This window comes from Laetiporus sulphureus (genome assembly GCF_001632365.1).
Source record: "Laetiporus sulphureus 93-53 unplaced genomic scaffold LAESUscaffold_10, whole genome shotgun sequence".
NCBI classification, from domain to species: Eukaryota; Fungi; Basidiomycota; class Agaricomycetes; order Polyporales; family Laetiporaceae; genus Laetiporus; species Laetiporus sulphureus.
In genome coordinates, this window is record NW_024468519.1 from 756982 (window position 1) to 775666 (window position 18685).

General features: G+C 52.3%; 10 protein-coding genes across 10 annotated transcripts; 4 read left to right on the forward strand and 6 right to left on the reverse strand.

Moving 5' to 3' along the window:
- Positions 1–1016: 1016 nt before the first annotated feature.
- LAESUDRAFT_603530 (uncharacterized protein) lies at positions 1017–1927 on the forward strand (the record flags this gene model as incomplete). Its single annotated transcript, XM_040903093.1, has 2 exons — positions 1017–1188; positions 1785–1927. Coding segments are annotated over 2 exons (315 nt in total), but the record flags the coding sequence as incomplete, so codon positions are not given.
- A 1220-nt stretch (positions 1928–3147) lies between these two features.
- Positions 3148–3503, reverse strand: LAESUDRAFT_723772 (uncharacterized protein). The gene has a single exon (XM_040908476.1). It carries the CDS (start codon positions 3455–3457, stop codon positions 3284–3286), a length of 174 nt encoding a protein of 57 aa, XP_040766564.1. The 5' UTR covers positions 3458–3503; the 3' UTR covers positions 3148–3283.
- A 420-nt stretch (positions 3504–3923) lies between these two features.
- LAESUDRAFT_757524 (BPG-independent) lies at positions 3924–4853 on the reverse strand (the record flags this gene model as incomplete). Its single annotated transcript, XM_040912319.1, has 5 exons — positions 3924–3986; positions 4052–4222; positions 4276–4542; positions 4684–4780; positions 4834–4853. 5 exons carry the CDS (start codon positions 4851–4853, stop codon positions 3924–3926), a joined length of 618 nt encoding a protein of 205 aa, XP_040766565.1.
- A 2602-nt stretch (positions 4854–7455) lies between these two features.
- On the forward strand, positions 7456–8005 carry LAESUDRAFT_757525 (uncharacterized protein; the record flags this gene model as incomplete). Its single annotated transcript, XM_040912320.1, has 3 exons — positions 7456–7496; positions 7554–7703; positions 7759–8005. The coding sequence occupies 3 exons, from the start codon at positions 7456–7458 to the stop codon at positions 8003–8005; spliced, it is 438 nt and encodes a 145-aa protein (XP_040766566.1).
- A 538-nt stretch (positions 8006–8543) lies between these two features.
- Positions 8544–10433, reverse strand: LAESUDRAFT_757526 (uncharacterized protein; the record flags this gene model as incomplete). The annotated part of the gene is made up of 8 exons (XM_040912321.1): positions 8544–8636; positions 8735–9255; positions 9305–9317; positions 9472–9642; positions 9688–9827; positions 9899–9908; positions 9991–10144; positions 10198–10433. The coding sequence occupies 8 exons, from the start codon at positions 10431–10433 to the stop codon at positions 8544–8546; spliced, it is 1338 nt and encodes a 445-aa protein (XP_040766567.1).
- Positions 10434–11361: 928 nt separating this feature from the next.
- LAESUDRAFT_602900 (uncharacterized protein) lies at positions 11362–12267 on the forward strand (the record flags this gene model as incomplete). The annotated part of the gene is made up of 2 exons (XM_040903083.1): positions 11362–11533; positions 12125–12267. Coding segments are annotated over 2 exons (315 nt in total), but the record flags the coding sequence as incomplete, so codon positions are not given.
- Positions 11958–12933, forward strand: LAESUDRAFT_57102 (uncharacterized protein). Its single transcript, XM_040902999.1, has 5 exons — positions 11958–12011; positions 12125–12318; positions 12393–12453; positions 12503–12537; positions 12593–12933. The coding sequence occupies exons 2-5, from the start codon at positions 12272–12274 to the stop codon at positions 12837–12839; spliced, it is 390 nt and encodes a 129-aa protein (XP_040766569.1). The 5' UTR covers positions 11958–12011; positions 12125–12271; the 3' UTR covers positions 12840–12933.
- A 551-nt stretch (positions 12934–13484) lies between these two features.
- Positions 13485–14902, reverse strand: LAESUDRAFT_757528 (BPG-independent; the record flags this gene model as incomplete). Its single annotated transcript, XM_040912322.1, has 8 exons — positions 13485–13534; positions 13588–13606; positions 13671–13733; positions 13977–14177; positions 14231–14353; positions 14426–14554; positions 14603–14659; positions 14711–14902. The coding sequence occupies 8 exons, from the start codon at positions 14900–14902 to the stop codon at positions 13485–13487; spliced, it is 834 nt and encodes a 277-aa protein (XP_040766570.1).
- On the reverse strand, positions 14783–16644 carry LAESUDRAFT_811401 (uncharacterized protein). The gene is made up of 9 exons (XM_040914308.1): positions 16554–16644; positions 16444–16477; positions 16305–16370; positions 16248–16254; positions 16127–16192; positions 15886–16072; positions 15754–15831; positions 15679–15703; positions 14783–15623 (listed from the first exon to the last, which is right to left on the reverse strand). The coding sequence occupies exons 1-9, from the start codon at positions 16557–16559 to the stop codon at positions 14977–14979; spliced, it is 1116 nt and encodes a 371-aa protein (XP_040766571.1). The 5' UTR covers positions 16560–16644; the 3' UTR covers positions 14783–14976.
- A 528-nt stretch (positions 16645–17172) lies between these two features.
- Positions 17173–17697, reverse strand: LAESUDRAFT_57287 (uncharacterized protein). Its single transcript, XM_040903004.1, has one exon. The coding sequence runs from the start codon at positions 17570–17572 to the stop codon at positions 17294–17296; it is 279 nt and encodes a 92-aa protein (XP_040766572.1). The 5' UTR covers positions 17573–17697; the 3' UTR covers positions 17173–17293.
- Positions 17698–18685: the final 988 nt, after the last annotated feature.

Sequence of the window (18685 nt, forward strand, 5' to 3'; positions counted from 1 at the left end):
ATCAGATGTATCATATCGGATATGGTTGTTCTGTTTGAAGGCGAGACAGATGTTTTTTTTCCAGCAATCTCCAATATTCATCTTTCTTCCGTGAGCCCCCATCTGAACCTTACCCTCTGCGTCCAGGCGCACGGAGGTCAGAGCCCGCAATGGGGTTCTCCTGCCAGTGCTTGGATGATCGAGTGCCCGTGGCTGTTCAGAGATCGGAGCAGCGTGCTAGGAAGCTCCAGGACGGGGCCATCCTTTCGGTCGATGGCGGAAGGCCCATAACCTCGAGGGTGACGGCGCTTTTCATTACAAGTACAGGCGAAGAGCGATTGAGTGATAGGACAGGATGGCATGTGCAAGTTGAGCATAAATTGCCTGCTCGCCGGACACCTGTGTTATACGGGAAGCGGACACGGTCATGAAGAGCACAATTTTCTTTAGCATCGCGATTTTGGATGCCACAGCGAGCTCCTAAATTGATGTCGCACTGCTCTCACGACCTTTTCTTCCTTGGCTTCTACCTGCGAATAGAAGCGAGGGATTCCAATACGCACTCACGCGTGCATGATCATGATCAACCAGACGTGTCATATCTAATATGCCCATTCTGTTTGACAGATGGTCTTTTCTGCAATTTCCAATACCTGTGCTGTCCGTAAGCCCCCATCTGATCAAACCTTACCCTCTGCGTTCATGTCCGGTTAATCAAGCAGTATTCAACGATGAGTCGCGCACCGATGGGCATCCTCAAAGTCCCTCCGAGAACTGCTCTGTTTTGCATGGACCGTTGTCACCGACGTTGATACCTCTACAATGTCGAACGCATCAGCTGCAAGCATATTGGCTCAGGAAGAAGTGGGTCTCTTACAGGAAGTGTGAGGACGACGATACCTTCCGAGGCATTCAACTGACGAGTCTGCGATCACTGTCACAGATACGTCAGCAACTACTGCTATCTCGCAGCTGCTGGTACGTCTCCGGGTCGGACCATTCTAAGCGATCGAACTTGACTTACAGACTGCACATGTTCAGCCCTCACCTTCTATGAGTACATTGTGACTTTTCCTGAAGAGGTTCACGTCATCTGGGGAGCCAGGTTGACCACCGTCACGATCGTCTTTGCCCTCAACCGTTATCTGCTCATCGTACAAGGCGTTAGTAACGCACTGAATGTCATCTGGTGGCATACTCCACTGGTAGGTCATGTCATGTCGTGCTGCAAGTGAATCGAGCACTCACGATCTACGTGCACACAGAGGTGAGTGTCGACGACCACGCTGTATGTTCTGCGCAGTTAATACATTATCGCAGCTGTGAAGCTGAAATTCTTTTCGCCAACGTGACGAGTATTGTTCTTGAGGCTGTGACAGCGAGTCAGAGATTGTTTGACCTCAAATTTCAGAAAGACAACGATTGATAAATCGTTAGGCGTTTCCGCGTTCCGCACATACGCTATTACAGGACGCCAGATCATCCCTGCATTGCTAGTCTTGCTACTGGGGCTAGCGCCAGTCAGCACCAACGTCGTGAATATGTCATATATTCTCCGTGATCATATGTCTGTTGAGCACCTCTGGGCAGTTTATAGATGCAAGAACGTCATACGAGTTCGTCACTTACGTAGGCAGCTATCCAGTTTGTAACAATAACACACGCGCGTCCATCGCGGTACAGAACAGGTATGTGCCACGTCCACCTCTCCGACGTCGGCACTCCTAGGACTGACCCTTCTTTGCTTAGACGTGAGTTTGAAGAAGACCGATGAGTTGTTGCTCTGACGCGCACGATTCCTGTAGTTGTCCTCATCGCGCGCATCTGCCCGGCTGTATCCGACCTGATCGTGCTCCTTGTCACTTGGTTCAAGACATTCCGACTCGCCATGGAAGTGCGGAAGTTACGGTTTAGAGGATCGATCGCAACGGTGCTGATGAGAGACGGTGGGTATATATGGCTCTTGTACATGCAATGCCTCACAAGCAGCCAATTCAAGGCACGCTCTACTTCATGTACGTCAGGCTCTGTCACAGTGCCTTGTCATAACTCTGTCTTCCACTGTTCATCAGGGCCCTCTTGCTTCTCAATATCCTCGAGATCGTGATCGTACTCCGCTATGGGAATGCACAGGCAGGTCTACTCACAACTGCATAGCCGCTCTAAGGTAACGTGTAAGCAGAATTTCGGAAACTACGTCGCGATTTTCCTGCTACCGTAAGCGACCGATCATACCCAATGCAGCTCACTCCACGCTTACCGAGTCAATCAGAATCTCATCAATCCTGATATCACGCTTCATCCTCAACCTACGCCAGGTATCCCTCGACAGCGTGAGCTTGAATCACAGCACTCAGAACACGCCGGACATTCCCTCTCGCCTGGTTGGCAACTTTGGCGCGGAGCTCCAGCACACGTCTCTTGTTTTTGAAAATGTCGAGGATGAGGCTGAGGACGAGCAGGATATCAGTGTGGATTGTGAGGCCTACGAGTTGGCGCAGGTGCAGTAGTCATCGTACAAGCTATGCGATCGTTTTGAATAGTGCCGGCTCTGACTGTAACCCACGTTTACTCCTTGACATGATTTTCTGGTCGCGATTGACGAGATGCTACGCTGGAACGAAGCATACAAGGTTCATTATAGCATACACAGCAAGGCGGAGGTTCGTTAGGCCAAAAGCTGCATCCCGCCGCCGCAATGCTGAGTGTCGTCCGAGACATAGACAAAAGTCGTGAACTGGTAACAGCAGTCAATCCGTTGCACGTCCCAAATGAGTTTTACAGCATAGCAGATGTTTGGACCATTGCATGTAAAGCGTCAGAGTCTCACAAAACAGTGGAGACGCACCGGTGGCTGGAGATGCCATCAGTCACTGCGGAGTTTGAGAGATTCAAGCACAGCTCGGCAGCAGCCGCGAGCATGAAACTCTGCCATTGAGGGAAGGCAAGCCGACCAACGTAACAAAAACCTCTACAAGTCTGTATACCTTTGGCAGAGTGCTAACAGATTTCTCGAGCCATCCGGCCCGCAAACAGGCCCAGCATAATGAACATTATCACTTTGTCTATTAACAGAGTTAGTAGTTCAAATCCCCTCGTCCAAGGTATGTCAAGTATGCGTTCTACAGACTCCTACTAATTTTATTCCTTTTCCCCTCATGATGCGCGAGCAACGAGCGACCGGTCATCTCTGCAATCGAAGTCAGGCTCACAATCTACACTCGCATATTTTCAGGCACTCGCCTTCGGGCTTAGGCAATCCCTGAGTCATACAAAACGTTGTGAAAGAGCGAAGACATCCTAGTCATATTTGCACCCACCGTAATGTCAACCACCGGGCCGCCACGTAGCACAGCGCACCTTCCTTCTCCTCGCCGTCCTTCTTGTCGACAGTGTAATGGAATTTCTCGAGTCGCCGATCATGATGAACGGCACCAGGTTCGTCGTGTATACCGTATGCCGTGTGCGGCGCACCCATTTCGGGGTGGATCATCTGCTCCGTGTTCCCATGGTCTGCCGTGATGAGTAAGATATAGCTCGCCTCCTCACAGGCTTTGTGCACCGTCGCGACCACCTTGTCCGTCGTGGAGATGGCCTCCACGGCTACCTCGTACATGCCCGCGTAGCCAGCCATATCCGGCGATGCATAGTTGCACATCACGAACTCACATGTCGCCCTTGCGCATGACCTCCGCAACGTTGTTGGCGACGGCCTGGACGCTCATTTTGCGGTCCTTGTCGTGCGTTGCGACTTGGGCGAAGGGATTATATGCCTCTCATTAAGATACTGTTTCTCAACACTGCCGTTGAAGAAGAACATATGCATATACCTCGGTTTCTAGGCATAGTCAGAGATGTGCTAGCACAATAACACACAGTGCACATACCGGCTATGTGTACCTACTTCATGCCCTACTCGACGAGCCATTCAGCGAGGACATTCGTCATCGGTTGCGGAGGAAAAGCAACCGGGAAAGGGAACTCGGCGTGGTATTTGTGACATAGTGCTGATACGCTAGAAAGCAGCCACCAGAATGAGAGTCGTCACTCATATGCGAGAACATCTACATACCAGGCCTTTCGGCACATCGACCTCCGTGGGTTTATCGGGAAGGCCAAGCACGGTGACAATCCCCCGGATCCGGTCAGAGCGGCAGTTGAAGAAGAAGACTGTGTCGCCATCCTTGACGAGGGCCTTATCACGGTTCACAACGATAGGCTCCAAGAATTCGTCCGTCTCATCCTTCTTGTATCGTTCCATAATCGCTTTCATGACGTTTTGCCCTTCTCGCCCACACCTTTCATGAGGACATCCACGGCGATGCTCGCAACACTTGTCGCGGTCCATTGCGTAGCAGCGGCCCACGATGGTCCTGATCTGGCCATACTTCTTCTTCTCAGTGATCGCGGGGGACCTTTGACATATCCTGCAGCCGAGCGGGGCGCGGTGATACTCCCATCGCCGAAGAAGTGGATGTAAACGTGGGGCATGACGACCTCTTTCGCGACCTGGAGTAGCGCGTACAGGTGGTTAATGTGCGAGTTCACGCCACCGTCCGAGACCTATTGTATCAGAGCACCACATACATCAGAGCATTGCACAGTCAGCCGCCCTAGCAGAAACGAAAATCCATGCGACACGTACTAGAGACCCCGTAGGTGCAGACAGCCGTTCCCTTTCGTTGCAGGCTTGCAGCTACCCACAATGGCCTCGTTCTTGTGGAACTGGCACTTCTTGATCCACACATCGATCCTCACGATATCTTGCCAGAAGACTTGCCCAGCGCGGATGTTCATGTGCCTGAGCATTCGCTCATTCAATGCGCCGTCATGAAGGCACGAGAGTGCACATACCCGACCTCTGAGTTGCCCATAACCCGCTACCGAGACCCATGGCGATGCCGTGGGCATGCAGTGTGCACACACTATGCTCCTTCGAGATCGTATCCATGTTCGTCGTGGCCCCTGCCATGATAGCGTCACGCATCGTGTTGGTCTCCAGGGCAGTGCCCCAGCCATCGCTTCGTCGCTTCTGAATGCCTCACGTCTGCCTCAGTAACCCCGCTTCGGCATCATGATCTCAGTGCTCTTCCAAACCTTGCTCCGCTTCGGCCCACCCATCCGGCTCTCACGCTTGGATTTGAGAGTGCCCGCGATGTCGAGCGAGATTGGAGCGGCGGGTTAGGAAGCTTCAGGACGGGGGCCATCCTTTAGATCTGAAGCAGAAGGCCTGCAAGTTCGAGAGTGATGGTGCCCCTCATTGTAAGTACAGGTGAAGAGCGACAGGCCTGGCATATGCAAGGCGAAGGGGATCTTGCTTCCATCTTCTGTGCCCGAACCACTCATCACGATATTTCGTTCATCGGGTTTCTGACTCCTGTTCTATGATGAAACGATTACAAAATTAGGAACGAGATCGTAGAAGTCACCAATTCCAAGATGTAGAAAAATGTGGATACTCACTTTGTGTTGCATCTATCAGACAGGCCCCGAACGACATGGCTAGAACTGATGGTTGAGAAGAAAGATCTGGGCAAATATCATGGAAAGTGGGTCCGCGATCACTATAAACACAAAATTCTACAGTAGCGTGGTTTTAGCGGCGTTGGATGCCACGGCGAGCTGCTGAATTGCTACCGCGCTGCTCTCACGACTTCTTCCTTAGCTTCTCTCCATGACTGAAAGCGAGGGAAATGTACTCACGCACGCAGGATGAACCAGATGTATCATATCTGATACGGCTGTTCTGTTTGAAGGCGAGACAGATGGTCTTTTCGGCAATATCTAATACCTATACTATCCGTAAGCCTTCGTCTGAACCTTACCCTCTGCATTCATGTCCGGTCAATCAGGCAACGTATAACGATGCATATGCAATTGAGCATGAATTGTCTGTTCGCCGAAACCTGTGTTGTACGGGAAGTCGGCACGTCATCAAGAGCACAACTTTCCATAGCACCGCGATTTTGGATGCCACGGCGAGCTCCTGGGTTGCTCTCACACTGTTCTCACGACTTCTTCTTCCTTAGCTTCTATCTGCGAATGAAAGCGAGGGATTCCCAAATGTACTCCCGCGCGCATGATGAACCAGAGGTATCATATCTGATACAGCTGTTCTGTTTGAAGGAGGCACAGATGGTCTTTTCGGCAATGTCCAATACCTGTGCTATCCGTAAGCCCCCATCTGAACTTTACTCTTTGTGTTTCATGTCCGGTCAACCAGACATTGTATAAAGATGAGTCGCGCACCGATGGGCATCCTTAAAGCCCCTCCGAAAACTGTTTTCTTTTGCACTGACCATTGTCACCGACATTGACACCTCTACAATGTCGAACGTGTCGGCTGCAAGCATATTGGCTCAGGAAGAAGTGGACTTATTACAGGCAGAGTGAGCACGACGATACTTTCCGAGGCGTTCAACCGACAAGTCTGCGATCACTGTCACAGATACATTTATAACTACTGCTATCTTGCAACTACTGGTACGCCTCGGTCGGACCATTCTAAGCGATTGAACTCGACTTAAAGACTGGACATGTTCAGCCCTCATCTTCTTTGAGTACATTGCGACTTTTTCCGAAGAGGTTCACGTCATCCGGCGGGCCAGGTTGACCACTGTCACGATCGTCTTTTCCCTCAACCGTTATCTGCTTCTGGTACTAGGTGTTAGTAATGCAGTAAATGTCTTCTGGTTGAATACTCCACTGGTAAGTCATGTCGTGTCGTGCCGCAAGTGAATCGAGTATTTATGATCTACGCACACACAGAGGTGAGTAACGACGATCGCATCGTATGTTCAGCGCAATTAATAGGTTGTCGCAGCTGTGAGGCCGCGTACTTATTGTTCGATGCGACGACTATTGTTCTTGAGGCTGTGACAGCAGGTCAGAGATCGTTTGACCTCAAATTTCATGAAGACATTGATTAATAAATTGTCAGGCTTCTCCGCATTCCGCACATATGCTATTAGCGGACACCAGATCATCCCTGCATTGCTAGTCTTGCTACTGGGGCTAGTGCCAGCCGGCGTCAACGTCGTGAGTACATGCGTTCTCCGCCATCATATGTTAATTAAGCACCTCTGGGCAGTTTACAGAGGTGACAGCGTCATACGCATTCATCACTTACGTAGGCAGCTATCCAATTTGTGACATTAACCTCCGCGAGGCCGTCGCGACAGAGCATAGGTAAGTGGCGCGTCCACTTCTCCGATGCCGATACTCCTACGACTGATCCTCCTTTCTTTAGACGTAAGTTTGAAGAAGACTGATGACTTGTTGCTCTAACACGCACGGTCCCCGCAGTCACCGTCATCGCGCGCATTTGCCCGGCTGTATCTGACCTGATCGTTGTCCTTGTCACTTGGCTCACAACAGCCAGACTCGCTATAGAAGTGCGAAATCTACGGTTAAGAGGATCGATCGCGACGGTGCTGATGAGAGACGGTGAGTATGTGTAGCTCTTAAGTGCACGCGATGCCTTACAAGCAGCCCATTCAAGGCACGCTCTACTTCATGTACGTCGGGCTCTGTCACAGTGCCTTGTCATAACTCTGTTTTCCACCGTTCATCAGGGCCCTTTTGCTTCTCAACGTCCTCGACATCGTGATCAAAATATTCTACGAAAATTCACAGGCAAGTCTACCCAAAAAAACTGAATGGCCACTTTATAAATTGAAATGCAAGCAGAATCCTGCAGCCTACGTCACAGTTTTCCTGCCACCGTATGCGACCATTCATACCCAAACCACATCAACCCATGCTTACAGAGTCAATCAGAATCTCATCAATCCTGATATCACGCTTCATCCTCAACCTACGCCAGGTGTCGCTCGGCAGCATGGACTTGAATACGACTTCTCCCAGCTCCCGGAATACCCTGGACTTTCGCTCTCGTCTGGTTGGCAACTTTGGCGCCGAGGTCCAGCACACGTCTCTTGTTTTTGAGAATGTCGAAGATGACACTGAGGACGAGCAGAATATCAGTGGGGACTGTGAGGCCTTCGAGTTGGCGCAGGTGCAGTAGGTCATCGTACAAGCTATGCGATCGTTTTGAATCATGCCGGCTCTGACTGTAACCCGCATTTGCACCTTGACATAATTTCCCAGTCGCGATATCCGAGCAAAACATTATGCTAAGCTGGTATGAAGCACACGTGCATATAGCACAGAGAGCAAGGGAGAGATTTGCCAGGCCAAAAGCTGCATCCGGCCGCCGCAAGCGGTGAATGCCAGTGCTGTCGAAGACGTAGACAAAAGTCATAAAGTGGTAGCAGCAGTCGATCCGTTGCACGTCCCTATGCAGTTTTACAGCATAGCAGGTGTTAAGACCATTGCAGTAAAAGCATCGCAGTCTCACAAACACTGGAGACACCTGGAGCTTACACGTCGGTGGTTGGAAATGCCATCGGTCCTTGCCGAGTTTCATAAATCCAGGCACAGCTCCAGCCGCGAGCATGAAAGCACATACAATAGAGCGATGCCGCAGACGATTTAAGAGGGAATGCAAACCGACCAACATAACAGAATAACATCCTCAGTGTCCGAGGCTGTTAACAGATTTCTCAAGCCATCCGGCCCGCATGCAACCCCAGCAAATCTTCTTCCTTCTTCTCCTCATCATGCATGAGCAACGAGTGACCGGTCATCTCTGCAACCTAATAGTGAGTCTCACAATCTACACTTGCATATAGTCAGACACTTCATACAAACATTGTGAGAGCAACGAAGACATCCTAGTCATATATGCACCCACCACAATGTCAAGCACGGTGGGTGTCACGTCGCACAGCGCGCCGTTCTTCTCCTCACTGTCCTTCTTGTCGGTAGTGAAGTAGAATTCCTTCTGGTCGCCCTTCATGATAAACGGCACCGGGTTCGTCATGTGTGCTGTGTGCGGCGCACCCGTCTCGAGGTCGATCATCTGCTCCGCGTTCCCATGGTCCGCCGTGATGAGCAAAATGTAACCCGCCTCCTCACAGGCCGGGTACACTGTTACGGCGGCCTTGTTTGTTGCGGAGGTGGCCTCCACGGCTGCCTCGGGTACGCCCGTGTGGCCAGCCATATCCGGCGGCGCAAAGTTGTGCATCACGAACTCCTTGTCACTCTTGCGTATGACCTCCATGACCTTGTTCGCGACGGCCTGGATGCTCATCTTGGGGTCCTTGTCGTACGTCGCGTCCCTAAGCGAGAGGATCTTATGCCGCTCCTCGTTAAGATGCTGTTTCACAACACCGCCGTTGAAGAAAAACGTGACGTGTGCGTATTTCTCGGGTTCTGAGCATAGTCGGAGAAGTGCTAGCACGATCACACACAATGCACATACCGGCTATGTATGCCTACTTCATGCCCTACTCGGCGAGGATATTCGTCATCGGTTGCGGCGGAAAAGCAACCGGGAAGGGGAACTCGGCGTTTATTGTGGCATGGTGTTGACGTGCTCGAAAGCAGTCACCAAAATGAGAGTCATCAATCCTATGCGAGTACACTTACTGTCACCACATCGACCTTCATGGACTTGACACGGAAACCAAGCACGGTGGCAATCTGCCGCATCCGGTCAGAGCGGTAGTTGAAGAAGAGCGTCTCGCCATCCTTGATGCAGCCCTCATCACCGTTCACGATGATACACTTCAAGAATTCATCTGTCTTGTCCTTTTCGTACTATTCCTCAATCGCTTTCATGACGTCTTCGCATTTCTCGCACACGTCCTTCACGAGGCCATCCAAGGCGATTTTGATGCGCTCGCAACGCCTGTCGCGGTTCATTGCGTAGTAGTGGCCCATGACGGTCACGATCTGGCCGTACTTCTCCTTCCCAGTGAATGCGAGGAGGCCCTTGACGTATCCTGTGGCCGAGCGGGGGCGATGGGCGTGACGAGCATGGCGTATAAATAGTTTATTTACGAGTGCATGCCACCGTCCGAGACCTATCGTATCAGAGTACCGCATACATCAGAGTACGGCGCGGTCAGCCGCCCTGGCAGAAATACAAATTCACGCGACACGTACGAGACCCAGTAGGTGTAGACGGGGGTTCCCTTCCTTTGCATGCTTGCAGCTCCCGACAATGACCTCGTTCTTGTGGCACTGGCGCTTGTTGATCGACACATCGATCCTCACGATATCTTGCCAGACGACCCGCCCAGCGCCGATTTCCAAGTGCCTGAGCATTCGCTCATTCAACGCGCCATCATGAAAGCATAAAATTGCACATACCCGACCTCTGAGTCGCCCATAAGCCCGTCACCGAGACCCATGGCAATGCCGTGAGCATGCAGCGTGCGCACGCTATGCTCCTCCAAGATCGTATCCATGTTCGTCATGTCCCCAGTCACGATAGCGTCACGTTTCATGTTGGGCTCCGGAGCAACGCCCCAGCCATCGGTTCGCCGCTCCTGAGTGCCTCGCATCCACCTCCGCGCTTCGGCATCATGATCTCGGTGCTCTTCCATACTTATACCGCTTCAGCTCACCCGAAATCACCGTGCTCGAGCACTTGGGAAGCAGGTAGTTGATGTTAAGCTGCGCACGGTGGTCAGAGCCCGCAATGGGGTTCTCACGCTTGGATGCGAGAGTGCCCGCGGATGTCAAGCAGGACTGGAGTGGCGGGTTAGAAAGCTCCAGGACGGCGCCATCGTTTAGGTCAATGGCAGAAGGCTCGCAAGTTCGAGAGTGATGGCACGCCTCAATCTAAGTACAGGCGAAGAGCGATCTAGTGGTCGGACAGGCCTGGCATATGCAAGTCGAGCATGAGCTGCCTGTCGATGGGGTCACATCGAAAGCCGACGCGGTCATTAAGAGTACAAAGTGCACAGCACCACGATTTGGGGTGCCATGGCGAGCACTTGGATTGCTATCGCACTGCTCTCACGACTTCTTCTTCCTTAGCTTCTCTCTGTGACTAGAAGCGAAGGGATGTACTCACGCGTGCATGATGAACCACACGGATCACATTTGGTGGTTCTGTTTGACAGATGGCCTTTTGGGCAATCTTCAATACCTGTGCTATCCGTAAGCCCCCATCTGAACTTTACTCTTTGTGTTTCATGTCCGGTCAACCAGACATTGTATAAAGATGAGTCGCGCACCGATGGGCATCCTTAAAGCCCCTCCGAAAACTGTTTTCTTTTGCACTGACCATTGTCACCGACATTGACACCTCTACAATGTCGAATGCAACAGCTGCGAGCATATTGGCTCAGGAAGAAGTGGTCCTCTTACAGCAAGTGTGAGGACGACGATACTTTCCGGTGCATTCACCTGACGAGTCTGCGATCGCTGTCACAGATACACTTATGCCTACTGCTATCTCGCAACTACTGGTACGCCCCGGGTCGGACCACTATAAGCGATCAAACTCGACTCACAGACTGGACATGTTCAGCGCTCATCTTCTATGAGCACATTGTGACTTTTCCTGAAGAGGTTCACGTCATCTGGGGAGGCAGGTTGACCACCGTCACGGTCATCTTTGCCCTCAACCGTTATCTGCTCATGGTACAAGGCATAAGTTTCGCACTGGATCCCATCTGGTGGCATACTCCACTGGTAAGTCATGTCGTGTCGTGCTGCGAATGAATCGAGCACTCACGATCTACGCGCACACAGAGGTGAGCAACGACGATCGCACCGTATGTTTAGCGCAGTTAATAGCTGTCGCAGCTGTGAGGCTGTGCTCGTGTTGCCAGACGTGACGTATGCTGTTCTTGAGGCTGCGATAGCAGGTCAGAGATTCTTTGACCTCGATGTCATGAAGAGACTGATCGATAGATTGTTAGGCTTTTCCGCGTTCCGCGCATTTGCTATTAGTGGACGCCAGATCGTCCCTGCGTTGCTGGTCTTGCTACTGGGGCTAGCGCCAGTCGGCGTCAACCTCGTGAGTATATATGTTCGCCGCCATCATATATCTGTTGAGCACCTCTGGGCAGTTTACATATGCAAGAGAGTCATACGATTTCGTCACTTACGTAGTCAGCTATCCAGTTTGTGATGATACCCTCCGCGGGTCTATCGCGACAGAGAAGAAGTAAGTGCCCCGTCCGCCTCTGCGACGTCGGTACTCCTAGGACTGATCCTCCTTTGCATAGACGTGAGTTTGTAGAAGACCGATGGGCTATTGCTCTGACACGCGTGATTCCTGCAGTCATCATCTTCGATCGCATCTGCCCGGCTGTATCCGACCTGATTGTGCTCCTTGTTACTTGGTTCAAAACAGCCAGACTCGCCATAGAAGTGCGCAATTTACGGTTCAGAGGATCGATTGCGACGGTGCTGATGAGAGACGGTGAGTATGTGTGGATCTTATACATGCGATGCCTTACAAACAGCCCATTCAAGGTACGCTGTACTTCATGTACGTCGGGCTCTGTCACAGTGGCTTGTCATGACTCTGTTCTTTCACCGTTCGATAGGGCCCTTTTGCTTCTCAACATCCTCGAGATCGTGATCGCACTCCGCTACGAGAATTCACAGGCAAGTTTACCCGTACAGATGCATGGCCGCTCTAAGATAGCGTAAGCAGAATGGCGGAAACTACGTCTCAATTTTCCTTCCACCGTAAGCGACCGATCATACCCAATTCAGCTCAGCTCATGCTCACCGAATCAATCAGAATCTCATCAATCCTGGTGTCGCGGTTCATCCTCAACCTACGCCAGGTGTCCCTCGGCAGCGTGGACTTGAATACGATTTCTCACAGTGCCCTGAACACGCCGGACATCCCCTCTCGCCTGGTTGGCAACTTTGGCGCCGAGCTCCAGCACATGTCTCTTGTTTTTGAGGATGTCGAGGATAACGCTGAGGATGAGCAGAATATCAGTGGGGACTGTGAGGCCTACGAGTTGACGCAGGTACAATAGTCATCGTACAAGCTATGCGATCGTTTTGAATAGTGCCGGCTCTGACTGTAACCCGCGTTTGCTCCTTGACATAATTTTCCGACCGCGATTGACGAGATGCTACGCTGGAACGAAGCATACAAAGTTCATTATAGCATACACAACGAGGCGGAGATTCGCCAGGCCCAAAGCTGCATCCCGCCCCCGCAATGCTGAATGTCGTCCGAGACGTAGACAAAAGTCATGAACTGGTAGTAGCAGTCAATCCGTTGCACGTCCTACGCATTTATACAGCGAAGCAGGTGTGCAGCCCATTGGAGTTAAAGCGTCGGAGTCTCGGAGACGAAACACGTTGGCTGGATGCCATCGGTCGTTTCCGAGCTTCATAAATCCAGGCACAGCTCGGCAGCAGCCGCAAGCATGAAGGCAGAACTTTATCTGCGTACATTGAGCGATGTCGCAGATGATTTAAAAGGGAAGGCAAGCTGGCCAACATAACAGAATATCATCCTCAAGTCCGTATACCTCAGCAGTGTCCGAGGCTGTTAACAGATTTTTCAAGCCATCCGGCCCCCATGCAAGCCCAGCAAATCGAGAATTATCATTTCGTCTATTCGCAGTGTTAGTAGTTAAACGTCCAGTACACGTTCTAGAGTCCTTCTAATTTCATTCCTTCTTCTCCTCATCATGCGCGAGCAGCGAGCGACCGGGCATCTCTGCAACCAAAGTCAGTCTCACAATCTACACTCGCATATATTCAGCCACTCACCTTCAGGTTGAGGCAATCCCTGAGTCATACAAAATGTTGTGAGAGCGGCGTAGCGAAGACACCCTGATCATATATGCACCCACCATAATGTCAAGGACGGCGGACGTCACATCGGGCAGTGCTCCTTTCTCCTCCTCACTGTCTTTCTTGTCGACAGTGAAGTAGAATTTCTTTTGGGTCGCCCACCATGATAGACGGCACCGGGTTCATCGTGCGTGCGTGTGCGGCGCGCCCGTCTCGGGAATGATCATCTGCTCCGCGATCCCATAATCCGCCGTGATGAGCAGGGTGTAACCCGCCTCCTCACAGGCCTGGTAACACTATCTCGACGGCCTGTCCGTTGCTGAGATGGCCTCCACGGCTGCCTCGTATACGCCCGGGTGGCCCACCATATCCTGTGGCGCAAAGTTGCATCTCACGAACTCCTTGTCGCCCTTGCGTATGACCTCCGCAACCTTGTCCACGATAGCCTTGACGCTCGTTTTGTCGTACGGCGCGGCCTTAGGTGAGAGAATCATATGCCACTTCTCGTTAACATGTTGTGTCTCAACATCGCCATTGGAGAAGAACGTGTGCGTATTTCTCGGTTTCTAGGCATGGTCGGGGATGCGTGAGCACGATAATACACAATGTGCATACCGACTATGTGTGCCTGCTTCACACCCTGCTTCGCGAGCCATTCGGCGAGGACATTTGTTGTCGGTTGCGGCGCAAAAGCAACCGGAAAGGGGAACTCGGCGTTGTATTGTGGCATGGTGCTGATGTGCTAGAAAGCAGGCTCCAAAACAAGAGTCACCAATCATAGGCGAGAACACCTACATGCCAGGTCTTTCGGTACATCGACCTCCATAGGCTTGTCAGGGAGGCCAAGCACGACGACAATCTCCCACATCTGGTCAGAGCGGTAGTTGAAGAAGAGCGTGTCGCCATCCTTGATACGGCCCTCATCGCCATTCGCGACGATAAGCTTCAAACATTCGTCCGTCTCATCCTTCTTTTATCGTTCTTCGATCACTTTCATGGTGTCTTCGCCCTTCTCGCCCACGCCCTTCGCGAGGCCATCCACGGCGATCTTGATGCGCTCTCAACGCCTGTCGCGGTCTGTTTCGTACTAACGGCCCACGACGGTCGCGATCTGGCCGTATTTCTCCTTCTCAGTGAATGCGAGGAGGCCCTTGACGTATCCTGCGGCTGAGCGGGGTGCGGTGTCATGCCCATCGTCGAAGGAATGGATGCAGACGTGCGGGACGCCGACTTGTTTTGTAGCCTCAAGTCCAGCATAGGAGAGCCATTCGGTGCGGACAATGTTTGACATAGCGTTCTCGAAATACATTGGTGACCTACATCCATGACCAAATAAAGTGAAGGTTGACGAGACAAGTGAGTAGATTAAACAGCGGAGCCGCTTTCTACGTTGGGAGGATGCGTCCCCTGTCCGAGATACAAAGCATGATCAGAACCTACGGCACCCGAGTTGTACTTGACTTCGTCTGCTACGTCCGTTATGCTGCTCGTAGTCGGGCGTACGCAATAGACAGAATTGGCCTGGTCGCGGCTTGTTCTGCCGAATGATTCCAGTTGCACCGTGCGTCCATCCATGCGGTTCGATGAAGGGCCGTGCTTAGCCTTTCCCTGCGACTTCCACAGTCCATGCGAAACGCCGAAATGCGCCCGCAAAAGAATGAGCAACGGCGCGAGAAGGGCGACCTGCACATTGACGTCGAAAGCGCCCTCTATGATTGCGTCCGATGTTGGCGTCTGTATGCAGTAGATGACGAGGGTAAACATGCTGAAGATGGTGAAGAGCGCGCCGGACTCGAGAACGATGAAGATCGTGTGAAGGTAGTAGTCCTCGCCCTTCCGTGAACTGATCCAGACTCCACCCAGTGGAGATGACCGTGAGGCGTTCCAGAGTCGGACGACGATGCCGAGCGTGCATATGATATTGACTGCCGTGCAGCACGAAAATTGGAGAATATCGAGAGGGGTGCTGTCGTGACCTCTGTCTGTTCGCGAAGTGTCGACGATCCCCAAGACTACGGAGGCTTGATCAGACGCCAAAAACCAATCAAGACAGGTTCAGAATCTCACTGAGATGAACGAGCTCGATAATGGACTGTGCCTCGTTAGCCATGACCTTACAAATGCGCATATTGATGGACCTACCGGAATTACAAGCATTTTCCAATTACGACCCCATACAACGTAGAACCTCCATATGAGCACCCAGTTTTGGACCGAGTCCTGTACGGTTCGTTAGTGCACCGAAGTCCAGTAGAACCAGTAGAACCAACGTACCGCAAAGACTTGAATATAGAATTTGGCCTGTGCGACAGGGAGAATGATGTCAAACCAGTAAATGATGGAGCCATCCGGCGCAGAGGTGACGGATTCATCTGTGAAAGCCTGCAACAACTGAGCCAGGCTCATTCCTATGTGTATCGTCGCGAGGACAAAGATAAAGGTGCTTGATAAGAGAAGAACACTAGTTTTGGGTTTGAGTGACACTCGTAGAGCGTAGACTAGGTCCAGCACTCACTATGGCTTCCCGCCATTCGATGACTTGGACGCAAGGATATAGAGGCTGACTGCGAAGAACACGATACTTCGGAACACAATATCAGTCATGTCGCCGTCACCCTCGGACCATAAACACATACTTCAACCCTGGTGGAACGTAAGCACGCCTATCGTCAGCTAGCACAAGAGAAACGCACCATAGAGCAAGGTCGACACCCAGATGAAAACCAGGTTTATCACGTCGAAGCGCACAATCTTGCCCCCTTGGAATGGTGTAAGGTTCACCATATTGGTTAGATGTTGAGAAGTTGAGAGGGAGGAATCATGGGCACCCACAACCTGAGCATAGCGCTTTATTCTGTTTTATGATCTGATCAGAATCTATCAGCTATCACTGCGTCACTTCGGGGCGGCGAGATCGGGGAATGGCTGTGAAAACTGTATACATTCATAGTAACTTGATCAAACGATACAGTTTGAGGGGCTTCGAATTCCGCATCAAAACAGAAATCGCCGGCCACATTTGAGTTGTGGTTGTGGCAGCGTGATACAAGAAGATGAGTGATGGATGAAGACAAGTCTTTTTTTTTTTATTTTTTTTTTTATATACAATTTATATCCCGCCCCGAAGGGGCGGTCGGAGGTGTGTAAATACATGTCTTGGAACAACGGAGGACCAGACGCATCTGGGGGTGAAGAAGCTTAACGTACGGACACCAGGTCCCCACGGACGCAACAGAGCAGGCGTATAGTAGAAGGGCACGAATGTTGGAACGAGACCGCTCAGGAGCGAATGGGGAGGAATGGATTGACGGGTTTGACAGCGCGGTCACGTGGTTGGCGCGCACCTACATAATGACGCGTTTCTCGTAGTAGACACCTCAGTCGAGTACGCCATTGTACGGCACGGCTGAGGTGAGTCTCGGACACGTTTTCCCTTTCGTTTATCGGACATTGGACTGATTTTATCGGTTAGACGTAGCGTTGCGTTCATAACAGGTACAGTAGTAGAGTCGAGTACGCCATTGTACGGCACGGCTGAGATGTAGCGTTGCGTTCATAACAACGAAGCCCGGTAAGCTGTGTCATGGACCACGCAAGCGCCGATAACCTAACAAAATGCATATGCCTAACCAAACTCGAAAACCACGCCGCGGTCAGTCCGTTGACTCGTTAGAAACACTGTTTAAGGGGAATCGAACCCCCAAGATACTCCCACCAAACAGTCCTCGTTCACCGCAGAGGCAAAGTGGCGTGCGGGGCATGGTGACCAGTTGAACATTGAGGGGGAGCCGGCTGGACCAGGGTTAGTGAATTGCACGACGGCGGGCCAAAGGGCGGAGTGAGTTGGCAGCCAAAGAGATGTCGGGGCGGAGGGAAAGAATGAGGGAATCGACAGAATGAATGGGTGACGCGCGGCGAACCCTACCACGCAGCAGGCTGGATAAAAACTGATCCCCTGCATTTAAGTATTGCTACGCCGGCATGTGGATCCCGTATTCGGTGCGGGCATGCCTTGTGGTGACGGAGGGGAGCAGACGGGGGGCGCTAGAAATGGAAAGAAAGGAACGTGGTGGAAATTGAAGTCGCACTCGCCCCTACATAGCAACATCCAAGTCGCCAGTAGAGGGCAGCGTGGGGCGCTCGAGAGAGGAGGTCGGAGCGGGGCCAGCGCTCCGGAAAGAGGTGCGTTTGGGGCACTGGTCGGAGTCGGCGTGGTGGAGACCACGGCAGTTGACGCAACGCGCATGAGCACAGGATTCGGAGGTGGCACGATTCTCCTTCGCGCACATGGCGCACCGAGCGCGGTGCACCGATTCGAGATGGCGGCCAGCACAGACACGGCACCGGGGCAGCTTCGTGCATTCTGCAGCGAGGTGGCCATAACCCCAGCATCTCGTACACTGTCAGAGGCGTGGCTTATCACGCCAGCGCGACGTGGTGACGGGAGTACCGAAAGTGAAGAGGGGGGTCTGAAGGAGGGCAGTGAGGATGGAGCCATCCGGGTCTTCGAAGCCGAGGACGACGGACGAGCGAGCACCGTCGATCTGCTTAGGTCGACGTGCCCAGCGCGGAGGTTGGGTGATGCGGAGGCACGCAAGCGCGGGGTTCTTCACGAGCTCGGTCGACAGAGTCGACGTCGAGTGGACAGCGCCGCCAGGGGCTGCTCGGGTGCTGACATTGCCGATGAGAATCCGAGACCACTTGACGTCCCTGGAGACATGGTGATCCGGGTCGAGCTTGAGGGCAACACGGAGGGTCAGGAGATGTTCGTCAACGTGGCGGTAGGAGGTGGCAGGAGGGAAGGCCAGGACGATGTTGCCAGAGGAGCTCGGATAGACCGCAAGCGCAGCCATTCCTCCAGCAGTTGAAATCGCAGCCAGTGCTGCGTTCACATCACTGACCAGTTGGGCAGGGGGAGTCTGAAGCAAGTGGACCGGCGCGGAGCCAGTAAATCGAACCACGTACCGCAAGGGCTCCGCAACCTGCTTGGGCTTAGGAGCCTTCGGGGTAGCGGGCAGGTTCGGAGTCATCACGGGAGGAGCTGGACGAGAAGGGGCGGCCGCCGCCACGTATG